At 35.0% G+C, this 24,129-nt stretch overlaps 1 protein-coding gene across 1 annotated transcript in view; it reads left to right on the top strand.

Moving 5' to 3' along the window:
• The first annotated feature begins 16,884 nt into the window (after positions 1–16,884).
• The window catches only part of LOC150104829 (uncharacterized), a 65,560-nt gene continuing 58,315 nt past the window's right edge, over positions 16,885–24,129 (top strand). The window contains exons 1-4 of the mRNA XM_090395070.1: positions 16,885–17,013; positions 19,771–19,861; positions 19,940–20,098; positions 23,587–23,734. Coding sequence (XP_090251196.1) covers positions 16,952–17,013; positions 19,771–19,861; positions 19,940–20,098; positions 23,587–23,734 — 460 coding nt within the window. The 5' untranslated portion in view covers positions 16,885–16,951. The remainder of the gene's footprint in view (positions 17,014–19,770; positions 19,862–19,939; positions 20,099–23,586; positions 23,735–24,129) is intronic.

Genomic DNA, 24,129 nt, shown 5'->3' with positions numbered 1-24,129 from the left:
ATCTAAAACTTGGTCAAGTGTGTTAATACCTTTTCTAGGCAACTACACAAGATTGCTGCTGGTCAGTAATCGTCAATAGTGTTGATCCCAATGGGAAAAACAAAGGATCTTTTGGAGTTCTATGGGCGCCCGTCTGGGCGGAGCCATGATTTTGAAAAGAGCAAAACTGACTGGATTTTCAAAAGGTGAGATATTCCAGGTGCTTAATCAGTGGAAAAGTAACCCACATTGTTAATCTAAGAGGAGTAACTTTATTCCTAAGGCAGTCTGTCAGGAACGAGATCGCCATCATCTGAGAAATCTTGTACGGACAAACAGAACTTCCTGTTGGCAATAATTGACCGAAGCATTTAACGAAGGCTTTTCCGACCCATATCACACCGAACTATACGCAGGGAATTGACGAGGATCGTTCTTGGCAGTAGCATGCCTATACCGAAACCACTGATTTCTGCGAAGAAATGGTGTAAAATGGTGTCAGGAACACGGTGACGTTTCAGAAGACTTGAAAAAAGTCACGGGGCCTAACGAGTACACCTAGTTCTGTACTGAAGGTAGACAGAAAGTTTGGGGGAACCCATGAAACAATGAACCCAGCTTGCTTTGTAACCACAACTAAAGGTTCTGGAGGTTGTGACTGGCTGTGGGGCATGTTCTGTTGGCACAGAATGCATTCCCTTTTTATTGCTGGAAGATCGGGTGTCCTCCAAGGAATATTTGAATATTGTTGCCGATCAAGTCCATTCTACAAGGTTGACTTTTTATTCAGCAGGTGACTGTTGTTTCATGGACAACAATTCTACTGTCCATCGTTCAGGGAACATGATAGTGACTTCCACCATCTTTCCTGGCCACCACAAAACCCGGATCTAAACCCCATTAGAATGTATGGACGAGAAAATTGCTCTTTCAAATCTGAGCCTGATATGTAGTAGATGTAGATGCAATCCATCACCTCAAGGTATCTATGCCAAACCACATATGTGCTGTGATTCGGGCTAAAGGAGGTCCAGCACGGTATTAAATAAAAGTTTTTAAATTCAGTGACCAGTATTTGTGTATATTAACGATTTTCGCTAATCGTCGCCATTATTCAGTTGTTTGAGATGTCTCTTTCAAATTTTAGATGTGCGATGTTCTCTCTACTTGCTTGAGATGGCAGATGGTATCAGTTATATTCAAATAGGCTATATTATTGACTAATGCTCCGCTAACGATAAACAAGTATGCAAGAAAATCATGCTTTAGGGAATAATGCGTGAACTCTAACCGTGTTCTGATAGTTCATTTAATTCAATTTATGGGTATCTTTCCAGAATTATATTTATTTATTTATATACATCTACAGTATATTCTTAAGGACAAATGTATCATGCTCTGTGGTTGCCCTTGGCTCGAATTCTGTCTAGGACAAGATGCTTTATAAGGGGTATTTTGAACTGAAGATGAGTTAGTCGGTCTCATATTGTGGTAAAATCGTTTTCTTTACAGAAAATCGGATTTTTTTCATACCGCAAGACAGACAAACAGGTCAGAGAATACACTAAGTTTATAGACATCGGATTATGCATATAGGAATAACCGCCCTAGCATATTATGAATCAGGTTTCTACGAAGCCAAATTATTTGACCGCGCAATAGGCCATTCAGCCTTACACGTAAAGGGAAGATGCTATAATATACATCGTCTGCCCTTCACGTCAGTATCTTACGCCAGCATTTTTTTTTTTTTTTTTTTTTGAAAAACTGATTGCTGTACCGTAATTCGTACCTTAGTGCAAATTTATTTTTCGCTAATTATATATATATATATATATATATATGAATTTATTAAGTTATTGCATTTGCCTCTATTTAATTTTATTTAAATTAAAATTTTAAATTGAAAAATTGCTTCGCTATCCTTCGTGGCTTTTAAGAATGCCTAGCCTCAACAGATAGAGTACACCTGCATGTGGAAACTATCGTCACTGCATTTAACTTGTCCGATATTTGTCCAGGCGTTCAAGTCATGGCCTAGGATTCCATTATTGTTTCCACTACGTGAAAACGAAGATAGTTGTAGATACAGACATGCACGCAATATCGGAAGATTTCTTTTTATTCACTTATGACTTTGTAAATAACGAAATAAGTGCTTGCCATAAATCTATAATTTCAATTTTTTTCTGATATATTGTAGTTTTTAAAGAATCATTTTTCTTAATTATAATATTTTTAATCACACCATTTGTTAATATTTATACAAATTAATTCCGAGTAATATTATGTTAAAATTTAAGCTGTGTAATTTCATGTTTCATTATTAGTTGGCAACGTGTGTCCTGGATCATTACATCCATTCTCAAGAAATGTGCATATGCTGAACAGAAATATTGGAAGACGTCATTTTGTTATCGTGGCTGCAGAAGTAAAGTAGCAGTTTTGTTTGTTTAATTTCGCTCAGCTGTGATGCCTGCATGTAATAAATATGTTTATTTTTAACTAGTCATTTTCATATAGAAATTTTTATACTGAAATATGATTTGAACAGATTTACGTTAATTAATAAAACTTAATTTTCGAATTAAATTTTATTTAATAAATCAAATTTAGTTTCTTATCAATAAATAATAAACAAGGAAATTATTAACATAATTAGCAATTAAGTGATTTAATCTTAAAAAGAATCCTAATTGAAGTAAAAAGTTCATTAAAATTATATTCTAGAATTGTCAAATGAACTGTGTAATAATTTTGTCTCGCTAAAACTCTGACTACGTATTTCAGTGAATACAATTATGTAGGAAGTCAAGAAAGCGGGTTTATATTGCGCAATGAACTGAAACATTCTCAGAGATTAAATGGTGAACTGAATCGTTGCCAATATAAACCTGCTTGCCGCCAGACGTCGGGTTATTTATCAGGAAAAAGTGGATAGCGAAACGCACAAACTTTGCTTTCATTTGGAAGTCATTTATCAAATGAATAAGTTTCATACACTGCGTGAAGTCAGCGGCATCTAGTGGTGAAATCGAACACTGAGTTGAAAATAGAAAAATTTTATTTTATGTTTTCTCTTATTATGTTTCAGGTCTGGTAATAAGAGAAAATCATAATAAACAGATGAATATTTTGAATGATTAGATCACTTAATATCTCGCATATACCTATGTGAAAAAAATATTGTTTACTACCATTGGAGGTTAAGACATCACGGGGGGGGGGGGGTAATTAAGAAAAAAGGAACTATTCTTACAAACAGTATATTATATCATATGTCTTTACGTCTTGCACTCGCTGTAAGCGTACAGTGGCATAAATTGCAAGTTGCACGAATGTTCATTCAGAATTTTTACAGAATAAAATAATTCAAATTTTGTATTTTGGTTGTGCGCTTTAACGCCACTTTTAAATTTGTTGTTGTCACGTGGATGGATAACTTTGGAATACCTATATTCGAGTTACTTTGAGCTTAAAAATAACCTGAGACACTAACTAGAGAAACTTTATGGTAAAAAACAACTCCAAATATTAATAGAAAACAATGCACTTTTAAATGATGAAAGGCGTATTTTATTAGTCTTACAGTATTATATTATTCAAAATGTAAATTGTACGCATTAATTTCATTTGTATGTATTGCATACCGAATGCTAAAATGTATTTTTATTTAAATCATTTCAGTTAAATAAAATATTATGTGAAGTACAGAGTATCAGGACTCCGTGGAGAGTCACATAATAATATAAGTATTTTATTAATCTCGGGAGACCACACGTTACCGTCTCTTACACAGTATATTTAATCTGTGCTCTGTTTTTCGAAAAACGCTAGTGCGGCTAACTCACTTTCAATATAAAAAAAAGAAATAAATAAAATAAAATAAATAAAGAATTCCTCTCCAAAATCGTACATAGGTCTCACTTTTTTTTTTTTTTTTTCACAATGCGCGTGTCACGTCTTTCTTCCACTGCGCTTCGAAGACTCGTGATTATCAGGATAATTATTTGAAAAAATAAAGGAGGGGAAATAAAATGTACCTAAGAAGAAGAGGAACTACGATAAAGTTTGTTCATGTGGAAATAAAATATAGCTAAACGGCCAATGACACTCAATAACATTTGTTTTCAAGTATTCATGTAGAAGTAATATATTTTTGGAAAATCGTCTAGTTTATCAGTAACGCATTCATATGCCGTTAAATTCATTAGGGTCCAATGAATTTTATTTTATTTATTTATTTTGTGTTCTTCTGGCCAATTTGCCTGTTTTGCAGTATGAAAAACTCAAGTTTCCCGGAACAAAAAACCGTCCCACCTCAGCAGGAAACCAGCTAACTTACCTATATCATAATTTTAAAGATAATCCAATCAAATATATGCCTCTTATACTATTAATGTGACATAAAAGATAAAATATTGTGAATCAACAAAACCACCAACTCTGAAGAAATATTAAAAGAACATGAATAAAACACTTCAATGAATTTTTAATGAGATTCTATAAAATATAAGATCATGCTCTCATTTAAAAACTATCATAAAAGTGCATATTTGTGTACAATTTCTATTACAATACAGAATTCCAAGAATTTATATTATTTTTACTGAAGTGTAAAGCTCAAGTAAAATTTAGGATAAATCTAAACTGCAAAACAAATTACCTTAGGAATATGTAAAACCAGGACATGTTTTAATAGGTAAGATGGCGAACCACTACTTAAGCGAGTTGTTTATAGAAAAAAAAAATAAAATAACAATCTTCCTAGAGATCGACACATTTCTTGACTTTTCTCTTAAATACGACTACTTTCATCTCTGCAAAGCTGTTAACCTATATTAGGTTCGGGCTGTATACCAAAAACCAGAGTTTTAGGTGGAAAAACCCAGTCACTCCTTCATGTGATACCGAATAACTCACCATCAGTTGAAAAGTCCGTATAAAAATTTTTCTACCAGACGGGATTCGAATCCCGTCTTCCATCCAAAGGGCTTCGTCTATACCTTTTGGGATACGGAGGCTCTTTATTGTTAAAAGTTTAACAATAGCACTTGAGAGAGAGAGAGAGAGAGAGAGAAAGTATTATTATTATTATACGGGCGCGTCCATGGAGTCCGAAGACTCACTGCAGGAGACCCAAACTATCCACACCTCTCCTTGTACCCATTAACAGACAAAGCACTCACAACTGACTCTGGTAACCCATTCCACTCGTTCACAACTCTCCAAGCAAAAAACCTAGTCCTCACACACACCCGTACTAACCACACTTTTATTCATCTTCCAGGGATGCCCCGTTGCTCTAACCCCATCGAGCCGACTGCTGAAACATTTCTCCTACATCTAACCTATACAATCCTTTAAGCAACTTAAATTCTATCATATCTCCTCTTTTTTCTCCTGTCAACCAATTTCTGCAATCCACACACCCCAGCCTATCTTCATAGGGAACATTCCACAAACCACTTACCATCTTGGTCACTCGCATCTGAATCTTCTGCACCGCTTTCACATCTTCAAGAAACCCAAGAGACCAGACTTGAGCACAGTGATCGAGATGTGGCATTATAAAGAGGAATAACGACTTCCTTATCTCGTCTTGTTAATATGTTCTTCAATAGCCAAGTAATCTTATGGGCTACCTGAGCAATATATCCACTAAACTTTAACTCTCTATCTACCATCCACCCTAAATCTAGCTTCTTCTATTTCGTGGAGTACAGTGTCATCAATCTGATACACAGATCGTAATCTGTTTATCCCAAAATGCATAACTTAACATTTCTCCACATTGAACTGATACCCATTATCTTTTTCCCATACTGACAGCCTATTTAAATCGTCCTGCAAGTTCTCCACATCGCCATGATTAACTATTACTCTACCTAATTTCGCATCATCAGAAAACAACTGAATATTTCCTATCAAGTTATTTCCTGTATCATTATGTACAAATTAAACAGCAATGGTCCCAGCACTAAACCTTGTCACCTGTGTTTCGCCTCGATTCTGACCCTCCATGTATCTTTTTGATATTTGTCCAGCATCCAACCCTCTTATCCACTTAACCAGTGTCATATCAATCCCCATTGGTTCTAATTTGCGTAAGAGTTCCATGTGGTATTCTGTCAAATGACTGTAAAATCCAGGAGAATCAGCGTTAAGCCATTTTCCTTTATTTAACTTTGCTGTTACTCTATCATAAAAAGTAAATTACTAAGGAATGACCCTCCCCCCCCCTCACAAAGCAATGCTGCCTCTCAAACAGTATCGTCTTTTTATCCACCATTCTTGAATTCTTTTTCTGACCAATATTTTCAGTATGGGCAGAAGATAATGGGTGTCATTTCAATGTGGTGAAATGTCAAGTTATGCATTTTGGGATAAACAGATTACAATCTGTGTATCACATTGATTGCACTGTACTCCACGAAATACAGGAAGCTAGATTTAGGGCTGATGGTAGATAGAGAGTTAAAGTTAATAGAGGAATCCATCCAACTCCTACACTATATCTGATATACTAATTGGTCTATAATTTGCTACTGCAGTCTTAGAACCTCCCTTATGCAAGGGGAATTATCTGACCTCTTTCCACTCCTGGGGAACTCTACCAGAGCTGAGACTTAAATTAAAGAGCCTAGTTAGAGGAACTGTCAGTTCCCTTGCACATTCTCGCAAAAACCGAGCTGATATCCCATCTAATCCCACAGCTGTATATACATTGAAATTCTGCAATATTCTAGGAACCTCGAATTCATCTACCTCTGTTCCCACATTAGTGTCTGTCACATATGTTAAAGCAGTAACCGCACTAGGATGATATACTCTTACAAAGTAAGAGTATATCATCATACCTCAGTAACTGAACTATTTTATCCACTTCTGTCTCCTTATGACCATTATCATTCATTAAGGTTAATCTTCCATAGCATTCTTCGTCTTACTTGACACATAATGGAAGAACTATTTGGGGTCTCCTTTGGCCTGCTCAGCTAGATTCTTATCATAATCTGATTTTGCCTTCTCTGCCATGCTGGTCACCTTTCTCTTTATATACCCTCCACAGCATTTTCTTCTTCTGCTGCTCGCGCTTAATGATATTACTTATCCATCCAACTCCTACCTGATTATTCCTCCTTACCTTAGGTATACAATTTAATATTGCATCCTCTAGAGGACCTTAACTATTTTCCATGCACTACTATCATCCTAACCCTGCAGTGCTTCATGCTATTGCACAGATTTAAGATTCTTCCTAAGCTTGTCATAATCACCTGCCTTGTAGTTCCGCATATACCCCTTCTTGACAGATATATTCCGCATGATGAACAATCCTAAGTCAAGACTGCATGGTCACTTTCACCAATCGGAGGCAAAGTGGTCACCTTTGTCATGGATAGCTCTTCTGATCTTATGACCAGGTCCAATACTCTCACACTTCTAGTTCCCCCATCACACGCTGCCTCAAGTAATTATTTATCAGTAGGTATATAAATTCCATTTCCTTCCTGCCATATGATCATCTTCAAGTCTAAACCTCCATAGTTGAAGTTCCCCATAATAATCACTCGTCCTAATCCTCTATGATCAGCAGTACCCCTCCTCATCCTATTTTCTTTATCTTCCTTGAAAATACTAAACTCTTCACTATTCCTGTAATTACATCATCTGCTGTTAGTCAAATCTCACTAATACGTATAACTTTTGGCATGGCTGCACTAGCCAATGCCAAATAACTCCTCTCTCTCTCTCTCTCTCTCGTTTCTGATACTTCTGGCATTAGTAGAGAAACTGCAGCAGCATCCCTTTAGCCTTTCCCTTTACTTCCTGAATCGACTAACCTATTCAATATTTTTGCTTGGGAGACTAGATTCCGCACATGGTCATTCTCACACTCACTTGCCTCATGGGTGCCTTCACACAGACCCACCTGCTTCCACCTTAAAACTTAATTGCTTCAGGTTTATTGAATTTGCGCTTCAGCATGCTCGGTGAACAAAGCTTCCTCTAGACATCTAACACCAAAATCACTGAGATGCAGTCCATCTGCATTGAACAAATCTTTCTTTCCATCAAATACAGACCACAAATCCAACATCATTCTTCTGCATAACCTATGTTCCTGCACAACTTAGCTAGCAACGCCCTCCTCATCAGCTCGCCTCTAACATAGAATGACAGGAGACTTAAAAACTTCACCTCGCTCTTCAGTTTTGCCTCTTCTAACAACTACTTTACATCCTCTCTCATAGAATACTTTTGGCCTCTCAAATAATTTTGCCAACCAAGATAGTCAATCCCTTCGACTTACCTTTTTGTAAGTATATACTTACGAGAAACTATATACTTAGTTTCTTGTAATAATGCTATTATTTTGAAAATAATGCCTGCTACTCACAGAAATAAAGAACTCTAGGCTAGAAACAGATGAAAATCACCATATTTTACAATTTATATCTTAGTAAATTGCGAGCGAGAACTTATAATAGTCTAAAATTCCAGTAGCGTGGCAAAATAGATAAGTTCTAGAGTATTGTGATTGCCCTTGCTGCATCGAAATAACAGTATCGTATTTATTTAATTATTAATTTCTTGTTTCTGGGTGAGTGCCAGTATGCATGTATTTAAACAGAGTATGTGTATATTTTAAACCATTTCTAGCACATTTCTACAATTAAACTGCTCATAATTATTGATGAGTAGTTTACTTGTAGAATTGCTACCCGGCACAACAGCAGGGCAGCAATCCACTCTACTGGAAACTTGGGTTTTCCGATCCACAAAATAGGCGAATTGTGTATCTCAGACAATGAATTGTACTGATGGCATGGGAAGTGTAGACGATGAATAGGTGTAGCATTGTCTAGGATAGTGTCCTCCCGCGATGAGCTCTCAGGCTCTATTGAGGTGTTATATAACAATAATAATAATAAAGAAAAGGGGAAAAAACATAATACAAGACAGAATTTTTGTAGTATTTCAAAATATGAAAGATTAACGAAAACGTATTTTATTAGCTTAAAAATGCTGCCCTTCTGTTTTAAGTATAAAAATATCTTGTTTGGTTAAAACAAAATGATACTCATTTCGAAGCACAATGTGAATGCAAATACATTACATTACCATCAGTACAATCTCATCGAATGGTAGTAGTTAATTTTCATTTTCTAGAATGTACAATAAGATGCAAGCGATTAGTTATTGGTCAATCATTACTGCCATCTAGTGAAGGAATTGTGAAAGTATTTTATATATTACAATGCGAAATTTAAAGAGCATCGTAACGCGTCATACAAATGTTTCTAAACGATTTTAACAAGTTTCTAAAGAATTTTATGTATTATTTGCATGTTTATTATGAACAAATGTAGTGTTAATATACGTGACAATTGAGTGAATCTCCCATACATATTTGAAAATAACACCCGGTGTATAATCCATTTTAACTAAAATGCCAAGGAATTTATAAAAAAAAAAAGTAGTTTCCTATTTTTTTTATATATTATTAGAAAACTAAAAAGATATTTTTTACTGAAAGACACATTTAAATTTGAACAACAGAACTAAATTAGCGTGATAAGAGAATGCATAGCAAAATATATTATTATTATTATTATTAAAAAAAAACAGACATCAAATAAAATACTTATTAAAGGAACAGCAACCCAATGATATTTGTTAGTAACGATAATCAATTTTCTTAGTAACGATAATCAAATGCCTAAGCGAAAATTCTGTTACACAAGCTCTGAGATAGCTTTCATGGAGTTTTAATACCTGTGCTAAGTTGCAAGAAAACCAAGTATACTGCAATGTAAGCCATACAAAATGAAAATAAAATATATTCTAGAATATTAAAATAGGAGCATATTTTGGGAACGCAGATTGCCTTCCATTCTAGCGAAAACCAAAATCAAAATCTCATTCCGTTTCATGTTTTCACAGCAAACGAAGATAAGGTGGCTATCGTTTGACAGGAAATATACACTATTTTGTCTCTTTGAAAAAAAGAGAAAGAACCGGATATTACTAAGCAGCTTTACCTTAATAACGTTTTTTTAGTTTATGCCGATATATAAATAATATATGTATATTCGTCCAAGGCAGCATAGTACTACGTTTTTATATGCTAAAAATAAAGTGATATCCATTTTGAATAAAATACGCATTTTCTTACCTCATTTGCTTTCATTTAGTATAAATCTGATGCTTTAAATATATCGCTTTTACATATCGCTAAATGGATAACAGGTCATGTGCAACTGTCTGCCGGTGATTAAAAATAGCTCCGAATTCATATTTCCTCAAGAACAAAAAAAAAAAAAAAAAAAGCTTAATTTCCAGAACGGTACTGCGATATTCCAAATAACATAATTCATGAAAATAAACAAGATAATACGGTACCGACACGTCATCATTTTATTTATACATGAGCGCGGTCAGCGGCCAATTTAACAGTTCACGAGTGCACAAACTCTTTCTTTGAAGATTCATATTTTTAAATCCATTTTATTTGCAGTCTAAGTTTATATATAATGGCTATATATTTAGAATGCGGACAAAAATCGTGTTTTAAATTTTTCTAAATATAAGTTATTAGAGATTGCGTTGTAAAGTACACAGAGTACACGTCTGAACATAGATTTATTATCGGAGATACTATGTATAAATTAAAAAAAAAATTAATACTTTTACATTTTTATAAAGGTAATTTTAGTATATTTTAAGTTGTTTTGTAAGTTGTATGGAATTTTTAAATGGGCTGATTTCTATCAAGCTGCATTCCTTGGTATCCATAATACAGCAGGTAATGGCAAAGCTTTTCTTGCGAGTGTACCAGAAATATTATATAATAATAATAATATAACGCACTAAATGCCTTTTATTCCCTTGTAGGGTATAGGCGAGGCCTTTTCACCCTATCTAGCTTTCGGAGACCGAGTGGGCAGTTCAATCTCCACAGGTAGCCAATCAGAGATAGCTGGCTCATGACTATCACTAATTATAGGCAGACACCAATGAAGAGACCGGCAAACAAGTGCTGCCATCTCTTGGTAGCTAACCCTAACAGGATGTGTTACTGTCTGATTAATGTGGGATTTACGGTCGATATTTTTGAGTTTATGGGACGAAAAATCTGAGTTTATGGGACGAAAAATCTGAGTTTATGGGACGAAAAATCTGAGTTTTCAGGAGAAAAAACCTACTTGCCTATTCCAGAGATCGACTAACTCGGAAACACATCGATGGAGGCCACATACTACATATATCAGCTGTCATTCTTGTTCTTGAATTCATTCACACTACTTGTACACGCAACAACCAATGGCAATCCATTCCAATCAGGCACTACTCTATTAGAGAAAAATCTAGAACTCATCCCTTTCTTGACTGCATTCATTCTCAGCTTTCAAGAATGTCCTTTCCCCACCCTCCATAAGTTTAAAATTCTATAAATTGAAATCCTGTACGAGTCTTGCAAAAGGTTGTAAGTCTCAATAATATCACCCCCTCTTTTTCCTGTTTGCTAGTGTAAGAAGTTTACAAATTCTCAATCCGTCTTCATAATCAGTATCTCACAATCCTGATATCATTTCAACACTCTCCTTTGCACTCTCTCCATGGTATCAGAATCACCAAGGAAACAAAAACACTGGGCCTATGCACTACTGTCCAAGTGAGGCCTTATCAAGCCCTCGTAGAGAGGAAAAATTACATCCTTATCTTTAAATATCAAAGTTCGTTTCAGCATTGCATTTATCCTCTGATTTGTATTTGCAATCTTTGTTATATGGCCCTCCAATTTCAACTTCCTATCTACTAAAACTCCAAGATCTCTAGCATAATCAGTTTCTTCTAGGATAATCCGACCAATAACCTATATAATATGACATTAGATATCTAATCTGATCGATGTGCAGGATTTTGCGTTTACTAACATTGAAATGAGATCCATTTTCCTATTCCTACAATTCCGGCCTTTAAAGTTATTCGCAAGTACTGCATATCAGCCGCATTCCTGATTACCCTGCCTGTATTTGCATCATTTGCAAATAGTGTCACCTGTCAAATCTTTCCGAACGATATTAATGTACCGATTGAATAACAGCAGACTAAGGAGTGATCCTTGTGGTGCACTAGTGGTTACTGTAAATCTTGCAAACTCAAATCCCCAAATACCACTTTTTGTATCTGTCATTCAGTTATCCATTATCCACTCTAATATTTTATAATTCAAATCCATATTCTCCAATTTCTGCAACAGTCTTCCATTTTGTATTCTATTAAAAGCCTTAGCAAAATCCAAAAGTGTCATGGTGTATTCATTCCCCTTGTCTAGTTCAATAGTAACATTATTATAAAATGTGAGAAAGTTACTAAAACATGAACTTTCCTTAGAATATCCATGATGTTAATTGAGTTAGACAAGAGGATGGATACATCATGACACTTTTGGATTTTGATTCTCTGTCAACCCATTTATGAATGCGACTCTTAACCAACTTTGCCAAAATCTTCATCACTACTCCAGAAATACTAATAGATCGACAGTTGAAAGCATAACTCTTTGCACCACCATTATGGATTACCATAAATTCTTTCAATCCTGTGAAGTCTCTCCTGTTCCGAGACTAAAATTATACAATCTGGTCAAAAGAAAAGCCAATTCAGCTGAACACTCTTTTCGCATCTGTGCGGATATCCCATCAGTCCCTATGCTGAATTCTTATTGAGTTTGTGCAGCAGCTCTAATACCTCCTCCTTATATACCCGAGTTTCTTTATTCAGTGAAAAAAGGTTGCATGAGCACACACACCAGGTTGATAGCTTTTAGCAAAATGGACACTCATTAGCTGAATAACCTCTTCTTCATCGGTCACCCTCGCACCATATACATTCAGTAAGCTATTATTTCATATTCATTTTTTATATTACAGTAGCAAACAAATTAATCCAAACAAACCGAACGTTTGTTCATGCATTTGATTTTGGTTTTCGATCACAATTTTGATTGAGTGCTATATGTGTTAACAATTTTAACTCTCTACGATGTTTATTAACAGTGCTGTGCGTTTTTAATAGTGTAAACAAGTTGACATTCGTAGTGTGTTATTCATTTTGTGTAACCATAAAATGGATACATCTCCAAGAAAGCGTTCAGAATATGTACTCTTTCTCAGCACACAACCATGACTCATGGAAAAACTGACAATAAGTGTGGTGTTGGTTTGGGTACTGATAATGCGAATTTAAAGAGGTTTAGGGAGACAGGTTCCTTTTCTTCTATCAGAAAAGGAAAATGTTGGAAAAAAAGGAAAACTACATTTACTCATTAGGAAAAGCAGAATGAATCCAATATTGTCTGATGTAGACTTAAATAGACACTTGGCAGCTAGTAGGATTAATGTTTCTGACATGACAGTCCGTCGAAGACTGTTGTAAGCAGCGAGGACTGCCCACAGATCAAAAAAGAAACAATCGTTGACAAAGGCTCTGTGGAAAAAGAGGTTCCAGTGGGCAAAAGTGTACAAAGACTGTTGAGAAGTGGAAGAAGTTTCTGTTCTCAGATGAGAGCCTTTTCTGTCTCCAGAGAACAATTATCCTGTCCTCGCATATCAAAGACTGAGAACACTTTACCCGCCTATCTTCAACAAGCTCCTAACCACCGAGATATAAAAATGTCCTTGGGTTGTTTTAAACATAACGGTCTATCATCACTTGTGCTTGTTGACAGTATGATGAAAATTGATCACTACATAAAAAGATTGGAGAAAAGAGTGGTCCCACAGAATCCAGAAAGACAAAGAACTCAACTTGTCTTCCAACAGGATCTCCCTCCATGCTACACTTCCAAAAAGTGAAGAGTTCCTCAAATATCACGATATCCAATTACTTCAGTGGCGATCTAACTCTTCTGACATTAACCCAATAGAAAATTTACGGGCCATAGTGAAAAAGAGACTTGGAAAATTAAATTGTGATCAAAGGATAACTTAATACAACCCATTATAAAAGTATGGTTTCGAGATGCAGAAATGAGAAAAAATGTGTTCTACGCTGGTAGAATCCATGCCTAAGAAAATTGATGAGCTTATTAGGAACAGAGAAGCACATGCAAATTATTAGGCGAAATGGAGTTTAATTGTACTTATTTTCTTAAGAAATTAAAATTTCTTTAAAACGTGAGTGTTCGGATTAATTTATTCACTACTGCACTTTCAGCATAACGTTAGGATGCTTTGGAGTTGCCTTTAACTTGCAGAGCAAGTTTCGTTTTGATATTCAGCTTTCCGCATACAGGTTACGATTCTTCTAGCCTGTTGCTGATAATTTTCATAACGGATATCATCCGTATTCACACGGTATTCCTTTCACATCATACTTTTCTTACGAATCTCTTGCTGAATAAGATTACATGCTGATTATCCATCTCCTACTCTATTCATTCTTCGAACTCTAAGGACACAGCTGATATTGCATCATTTAAATATTTTTAAACATGGTCCGTGCACTCTCGATATCCCATCCAACAACTGATTCGATTGCGCTGAACCCAGCATACTTCTTAGTTGGCTATAATTTCCTGATTTTTAGTTGAGCATGTAACCTTTACTGAATGGAGTATTCATAAACTTAGCCTCTTCCCAAGTGAGTATCACATGGTCACTGTAATCACCAGCTATACACACCCTGACACTAAAATAAAATCTAACACTCTTTGGCCTGGAGTTTCTTCTGTCAAATGATGATTGAGGAAGTTGTCTTGGAACAGCTCAATAAATTCAGCTTCATTCTTCTCATGAGATTTTACTGATATGCAATCAATGTTTGGATAATTCAAATCTCCCATTATAATTACTCTTTTCGCACCCGTTGTCTTTATTTGGTGATTCATTTCTTCTTCACTAGCAACCGATTCACTAGATCTTTAACAACAGCCCTTTAGATGTTTGATCTTGTTAACCTCCACCTCATACAGATGGATTCAAACTCATTGCCAGATTAAAAAACTGTTACTAGTATTGTAGTCATAGGTCTCAACACTAACTGGATTCAAGTTGTCCAACATCATTAGTAGCACCTCTCCTCTCTTTTCCTCTCTATCCTAAAAATACTTTATCCTTTACAAAATCCATACCAGTTAGTATCTTTGATTCTGATAGCCAGGTATAACTAATGCTTACAATATGAAGTATCAACATACCAAGGCAACAAAACTGCACCCCTTTGTTTCTGATACTCCTCGTATTCATGTCCATACATAATAAACTACCTGTGTTTTTTGTATGCTCTTGTCTGTAGTCTGTGTTGCAGTTGGACAACTTACAGATCTCTGTTCTTATCTAGTGTCTTATTTATTCAGACATTAATAAAGAAGAATTTATTAATAATTTTAGTATTATTTTTGTTATAAAAAATTCACTAAGGCCTTTTATTATCTGTAGGGAGTAGGTAAGGTGGTTTTAGTCCTGTTATAAGTTTTGGAGCATGAGTGGGCCATTCACTCTCCGCTGGTAGCAATCAGAGATAGCTGGTTGAAGACTATGACTAACTTTAAATATCCTGTGAAGAGAGGGAAATATGTGCTGCCATCTCTCCCCCTCTAATAATAATGCAATATATTATTGTCTGAAATAATGTAGGTTCTACAGGTCGATTTTCTTGAATTTATGGGACGAAAAACTGTCGTTTGCAGGAGAAAAACACTCGCATACTGGCGCAGATATATAATTTTAAAATATTCACCGAAAATGCAGTCACATTTCCAATTGACAGTTTATTCTATTAACTAACTACGCATTAATTGAACATGGACGTTACATGCTTGCTGATAACACCCTTACGTGGTTTCAGGAGACGACTTACAGCTCTCTTCCATCTACGATAAATTGTAAACTTTTCTTGCATAAATATTATAAAATCCATTTATTAGCTTGTATGTTTCTATCGTATGGTCTCCCTCCCTCCTTTCCTCCTATTTCGCAGACGTTGGAGACTTTTCAGAGCATCACAATTCAAATGCAGTCTTATCATGATCTCTTCAAGTGCAAGAATACCTTTCTTATTCCTGCGACTAAGATTTCTCTGTCTTGTTCTCTACAATGTTGCAGTTACCTGATGTGATAACCACTATGGCAGTGTGGCCTGTAAAGTTTAGCAGGAATCTACCTTTATCAACCACTTGTAGCGTACTCTCATTAATATAAGAGTTTTCTGTATAAAATGCATAACCCTGAACTTCACCAAGTTAAACTTGCACTCATTAACATTTTCCCACAGAATCAGTTAGCTCAACTCAGCCAGTAGGGATTCTGTTGGATATATCAAAGTTAATTAAAAAAAAAAAGAATAAATCTGTTAACACCCTTTATTCCCCAATGTGTGAAGACGAGGGCATTTATATCGTCAGCATATTAACTGAAAGTGCTTTTACAAATCATCTTCAATGTATTATTAAGATATTATATATATATATATATATATATATATATATATATATATATATATATATATATATATATATATATATATATATAATATCTTATATTATATATAATATCTTATATTATTAAGATATTATATATATATAAAGGTTGAAACCGGTCTGGGTAGTGACCTCACCCATAATGCATTGCAGTATACATCTTCTAGTGAGATGTGCTTCACATTATGGGAAAATACTAAAAATAGTGATCAGAACTTTACCCACCTTTACAATGAGTTGCCCTGGTGTTATAACATCTTTAGACTTATATATATATATATATATATATATATATATATATATATATATATATATATATATATATATATATATATATATATATATATATATATATATATATATATATATATATATATATACAGTACTGTGTAATAACAAGTTAGGTAAAATCTTGCTAATAATAATCTATACTTCTTTCAGTGGAAGCCTTATGTAGGCGTCGTGGAACAAAATGGATGTATGAGTCTAACTGGTCCAGTGGCTGATCTTCTAAATTATCTCGCTTCCGAAATGAAGTTCACGTAAGTTCCATGGAATGATTTCTAATTCTGACAGGCATGAAGTTAGGAATAAATGAAACAAAATATATTAACACAGTTCATATTAGGAAGTATTGAGGAAGGAGTATCATCACACTGTTTTTCACAGCTTTCTAACTTGAATAGATAGGTTTGCCGAGCCTCCGTAGCTCAGTCAGTATAGACGAAGCCCTTTGGTCGGAAAGACCTGGTTCGATTCCCGTCAGTAACGTGAGGAACCTTTATCGGGTCATTTTCTACGAAAGGTGAGTTAACCGGTCTCATACCGAGGTAAGGGTTATTTTTGCACGGAAATTCGGGTTCCCCCCCCCCACCCAAGAACAAGCGAACTGTCCCATTGAACACACATGGATTACAGTCATGAATACGTCCCTGCCATATGCCGGTCCCGTCATATCCAGTTATTACATCCTTCCGCGTGCTCATTAGTTTGAAAAAAAAAAAAAGCTAATGTTTCAGCTCTGTCAAAAAAAAATAGTAAATGAGGAATTAGCCTACTTAAATTTTGATCAGATCTCATGCAAACTAATTAACACACCTAAAGTTTGTAAAAGTTTAGAAACTGCATTTCTATATATTAAGAAATATTCTCTTTCTTTTATGTTCTAGCTAGATACGAGGTTACGTTTCAAAACACCACGTTTAGAACGAAACTAGATTCATTTTAAATAAATGACAGCAATACATTGACATATGGTGTCAAGTTTAATGTTTGAAGATAATATTAAAATTTGGCCAAATATTACTATGATCTTCGAGTTGTTTGGTTCATTGTGTACCTGAATTGTTTATTATATTATTATTATGATGATTATTATTATTCCTGACACCTCCAAGGAGTCCGAAGACTCATCGCGGGAGGACACCTACAACTGTCTCAACCACGACACTGAACCTATACTATGAATAATCTCCATCAACGCCATCTAGCGCCCATCTCCACCACCACTACAACTAGTATTCTATGTATGTAAATACATGTGTTTACATACATATCTGAAGAGCGGATCTGTCTGTATGCGGGATGAAAAACCTGACTTTCCGGGAGAAAAAAACTCTGCTATATCCGTATGAGATCGGCTAACTCACCTTCGATTGAAAATCGTCCAGATAAAGATTCCTCCCGACGCGACGAGAATCGAACTTAGGCCTATTCCAAACGAATGGCGCAATGTACCGTCGTTCTTCCAATTGCGCTACGGAGGCGCTTAATGTTGGGTTTTTTTTTATGCTGCTGAAAGTAGCCAGAAAACCTATTCAAAACGGGATATTTCTGTTCCTGTTCCTTAATTGAAAGTACTGATAGCAGAATACGTTCACTTGCCAGCTTCAATCAAATCTTTATGATTAATGATTATGTCAATTTTGAATAATGATTACGTCAATATTCAATAACGCCCTCTCTCTCTATTTTCAGCGGTATCAGTTGCAGTGATTACGTCACTAATGACGTAATAATGACTACGTCAATATTCAATAACGCCCTCTCTCTCTATTTTCAGCGGTATCAGTTGCAGTTATTCAAAATAGTCAAGAAAGATTTGTCTTCGTAGTTGAAAACAAAACAGAAAAGAGATTAGGCAATTTTAAAGAATATACATTCTTTAAAGCAGTGGCGACTCGTGGCTTGAAATCGTGGGGGTGCTGCAACTTTCGAAATATATGGATAAAATATCAAAATTATGGTAAAAATTAAAAAAAAAATTAAACATGAATTATACAATTTAGTATAAATCAAAATTACTTAAAAATAAAATCCATTATCATAACCCCAATAATGTTCTAAAATAAAAACTATAACAAATGTTATGTCTTCAGTTGTAATGTCCAAATATTTAAAGAGACGGAGTAAACACGATAAGCACTACGAACACTCTACGACTGGCGCAAACTGCATATAAACAACAGGTAGAACTGCGCGACGGACAGTGCCGCATTACGCGAATAGCTCGCATCTCACATATGATGTGCATATGCTTGCGCACGTAGCAATACGACACTGTGGTAAACACAGTGCTTCTAGTGTCCTTCGCCCTCCTAAGTGCTACAAGATGGATTTTTATTATTTTTCATACAAAATAAGAGAATTGTATGGGATTGTTGATGATAAAATTAAATATTACAAGCAAATATAAATAAATTAATAAATATATTTATATATCTAGAAAAATTGGAGGTGCTGCAGTTCTGCAGTGCCTATGCACGAGCAGCCTCTGCTTTAAATGCTCAATAATAAGTATATCCATATATTAAACTGCATATGATCTCATTCTTTGGTTAGTTTGTTAAAAATTAATAATCCCTCTTTAATATTTGCATAGTTCGGAAAATAAATAGATTATTTTTTAGTTACTGTTTAAATGTACAGTATTATATAATTAAATTTCTTGAATATAGAGTTAAATTTATTAAATACATTGAATATTGAACTAAATTTATTTGATATGGAGGTAGATATGATAAGAATTTTGAAGAGTAGGCGGTATACAACATTCAGTAATTATAGATATCGCGTTTCCTTCAAAAGCCAGGATGAAGTTTTCAAGCTCTGGTAATGATATTGGAATTCGAGGATAAACTGTAAGAAATTTTTAATAAAAAGTAATATAAACAAACAGTGAGGAATGTTAAAGATTTCATTTTAACATCGAACTAGCAATTTGTGAATACAGATGTAATTAACTAATCAATAAACCTACTTTTCTTTAATGAAACCTTAACTTTTTTTTATTCTCTTAGCTATCATCTCATTCCTGCACCAGAACAGAAGTGGGGCGTGAAGCTTAAAAATGGATCTTGGAATGGAATGATTGGAGCAATTGAGAGAAAGGTACATACTTACGATATTTATTATAAAATTGGGTCGCTGTTTTGTATATAATCATAAATATTTTTCCTATATTTTCAGGAAGCTGATATTGCTATTGGACCATTTACAGCTAGCCATTCCAGACTTCGGGTAACATCGTTTTCTGTTGCACTCTTCAGAGAATATTTGACCATCTTAACAGGAAAGCCGCCTACAAAAAGCAAAATGTACACATTGTTTAAAGCCATAAAACCTGAGGTATTTATTTTTTAAATATTTATTAAATCCTCTCAAAAATCAATAAATTCAAAATTCATAAACAAGCATGTCTTTTTTCATGAGAATCTCATGAAAAAAGACATGCTCACAAAAGTTATAAACGTGTGACGTATTAGTGACGTAAGTCGGCTAAGGAGGATATTTCAAACATTTGTTACTGAAAGTAAATAGTACTTTTAAAGCACTTCGAGCCTAAAATAAGCAGTCCACATGAGGCAGTGAAAAGACATCGATGATTTCCATCTCCATTTTATCATTTTATCTCCTATTATCATGATTTCGGATGTTGAGTGATTGAGATTGTAAATTGGTTCACATTTGAATTCCGTAGTTGTACACTGCAGTTCTGAGAAATGCTCACAGAAAAAGATTATTAATTAACGAGAAAGCGAGGGGGGGGGGGTAGTAGTAGTTGATTTCGATAATAACCTACCACTACTACTAATACCATAAAAGAACAGCAGACACATATGAAAGGCGATTAACTGATGCTGAAAAATTCAATTTCAAGAACGGAGTTATAGAGCGAATGCTTGGAGTTTCATTGAATAATTTTTATTGAACTTAATCTATGATTTTAATGAAATTACTTCAGAGTAATTAACGAAAGACAAAGATGGGAAGAGTTGGACACACTTGATGCATTATTACATTATTACTAACCACAAGAACCATTACATTCGACATTTTCATTCAACAGAAAATGAATCATTATGCAAAATATGTATTTAAATGGAAAAGCAGATTCACAATAAGCGGATCATAATCTCTTTAAGATCTTTTAAAATATCGCGAAATGTATATAAAGGTATCTAAAAGAAAATGTTCGATGCTTCGATTCGAAGCAACGAACTTTGACTTAAAATTTATTTGGTTGAAAGACAAATTAAAGAACCAAAGAGAATAATAATAATAATCATTGTTACGTGGCACCTCCAGGGAGTCCAAGGACTCATCGTGGGAGGGCACACTACTCTACTTCGCTAAATACATGTCATCCTCTCCACTACAACTTGGTTCTTCAAATACGACACTACTACCATCAACGTGATAGATGGCGTTGATGATACTACGACACTACTACCATCACCAACAATACTTTTTGTCTGTAAATTGCGAATGTTCTGGAGGCCGATTTGTCTGTACGCGGGATGAAAAACGCGAGTTTCCGGAAGAAAAAAACAACCCTGCTACCACCGTATGAGATTGGCTAACTCACCTTCAACTGAAAATGCCCATATAAGGATTTCCCTGTGTATGTGTGTGTGTGGCGCGCGTTGACGAGGATTCACGACGAGGATCGAACCCAGGTCTTTTCCAATCGAAGGGCACAATGCTCCGCTATTCTTTCAATTGCGCTATGGTGGCTACTAATAAAAACAAAATACATTTATTTACATTTGGAAGAAAAATATTCCATTTTCTATGTGCTATTATTATTATTTATACACGAATAGGGTGTTAACAGATATAATTCAGTATTACAATATGTTGGAAATTATTCAGACATGAATGTTACGCAAACCCTTTATTTTCACAAAACTCAAACAACTTTCGCCTACGTTCAATTAGCTTTATGGATGTTATTCTGCTGCGTAAACCTTCTTCTAAATATCGGTGAACTGGTGTAGATATATTGGCCCATTCCAGCATTTAAACTGCAGTTATTTACAATAGAAAAGATGATAGATTAGTCATGTCCATAACCGATGTTAAATTCTTTCCAGTGCTGTCGTGTACAGTTAAGATTGGAATTATGTATTGAACGCAAACACTCTGTTTTTTTTTATTTTTTATTATTATTTTATTGTTATTATTATTTATTTAGATATCGCCACGGCTTATGCAGGATCGTTTCCATACAACTTCACAACACTCGGGCAATAGGGAATTTCTCCAGCACGCCATTATAACATTAAGTGTTCTTTTCCCCCGACACTGGATGAAGTGTCCTAGTACATTACAACATCATACTATCATCACCACATAAATACATTCTGGTAAACAAATTTCCGATGCAGCCACCACATCGAAACAGATGCATTTGATTTAAAGAATGTGTATCATGATACGTCACTTCATATCATAGTTTTCAATAGTCAGCTATCCGATCACCACGAACTCCGCATTAAGCAAGTCGAACCACAGTGCTTTCTGGAATAACGCTTGGCGTGTAAACATAATTCTTGCCAGCCTGGCTGGCCGACTGGTTAGCGTATCCGCTATCTAGCCAAAAGGCTGCTGGTTCGAATCCCGCCGTGGGAATGAATGTTTGTGAATGTCTTTAGAAATACTAGTGGTGGTAGTCGGAGGTAGATGGCGTTGGTGTAGTTGCGGTTAGTTGGTGGATTGAAGGAGCTGTAGAGCAGGTGCCCTCCCTCGATGAGTGTTTGGACTCAATAGAGGTGTCTAATAATAATAATAATTCTTCCGTGAAAATCGAGCTGCAGTGGATGTAATCATCCGGCACCAATCTCCACAGCTATGCAACTCTGAGTTTCTTGGTTGACAAACCTGATTTCTATCATTCTCCTAGCTGTTTCTCATTTTGCGTGAAGTTGCAGACCGTTTTATGTTTTTTTATCATCATGTTTCCATCATTAATATAGAGGTTTATATTAATATCTGTCTCTCTCACTCTGGAACTCGGTTGATTCTGAACAATGTTTCATTTCTAACATTGCGTACACCTATGATCATTTAATATGCATTCCTTTATTAGGCCACATACTTACATTTTTTAAAGACAGTATTATAGAGAGGGAGAAACGCGAACATTCCATTCCATTTTAGTTTTTAAAACACGATTCTAAATTTACTTTCATGGAATGATGTTTTATATAACGCATGATACATGTGTGTGTGTGTGTGTGTGTGTGTGTGTGTGTGTGTGTGTGTGTGTGTGTTGCGCGCTCATGCGCAATTATTTTCTTGTATCCAAATATATCTTCTTTATATTTTCCACTTCTCCTATTATCCCTGCGGGGTACTGTATTAATGTCCTATCTGTGAAGGGATTTCTTTTCCAAGGACAAATTTTCAAGTCATTTTTACGCAAGGCTGAGCCATCCACTGCTAGAAGAAAACTGCAAGAATTGTTCTGCCATGAAGTTGGATTTCTCCTTTTGCGAGGACAAACCGAAATGCTGAAAATGAATGTGTGAGCATACTGATTATGGATATTAGCTAATTGGACCTACACAGCATTTCTGCTATTAGTAGTGATTGTGACAATCCCTTATACCCAGTGACGAGAATATTGATCCTAAAAACTACAAAACTAAGTGTATAATTTATGTCTAGAATTTGTCTATGTATAAATTCTAAACGAATTTTGTTTCAAGTTTCCCTTATATCTCGAATTATTTGGGATGTAAGTTTATTTTCAACAGAATTAATTATTTAAATTTTCGTTTTTTTTTAAATTATCTATTTTGCGTAATAGTTTACCACTTTACTTTTTACAGGTGTGGATATCCCTCGGATTAACAATCATTGTTTGTGCTCTTGTTGCTACCATGATTTCGGTTCTGCTTTCGGATAATTCTAAGCAAGGATTCTTGCAGTATTTTGCTTATCATCTCATTAACTATTATGGTGCACTGTGGCTCCACGGTATGTATAGACATGGTGATTGGATTTTTTATGATATTTGAAAATTAATTAACAATTTGTCGAATCTTTGTAGTATTTAAGCTTCTTAAAATAGTATTATCTAAAAACATAATAAACCTATAACTATCGATTTTATTATATTTTTACCATAATCTATAATATTATATTATAAATGCAGGTATGGGTTTAGAACATCAATCCCAATTGTTCCTTCCTTTCCTTTATTGGTTGACCGACTGACTAATTCAAATCCATAATTCAAATGAATCAGTTCGCCATCTGTCTTTCTTTTTAACGATTCAACTTTCACAACCACACCTGACACTTGAACGTCTGACGTATGGAAGACAGAGATGTTAGCAAAACCACAACAATTCTAACTTTTGTGGCTTTGC

Source organism: Typopeltis vanoorti, chromosome 7 (genome assembly GCF_054136105.1).
Source record: "Typopeltis vanoorti isolate ZY-2024b chromosome 7, IOZ_Tvanoo_1.0, whole genome shotgun sequence".
NCBI classification, from domain to species: Eukaryota; Metazoa; Arthropoda; class Arachnida; order Uropygi; family Thelyphonidae; genus Typopeltis; species Typopeltis vanoorti.
Note: the sequence above shows the minus strand (reverse complement) of the source record. Positions and strands in the feature narration are given on the sequence as shown.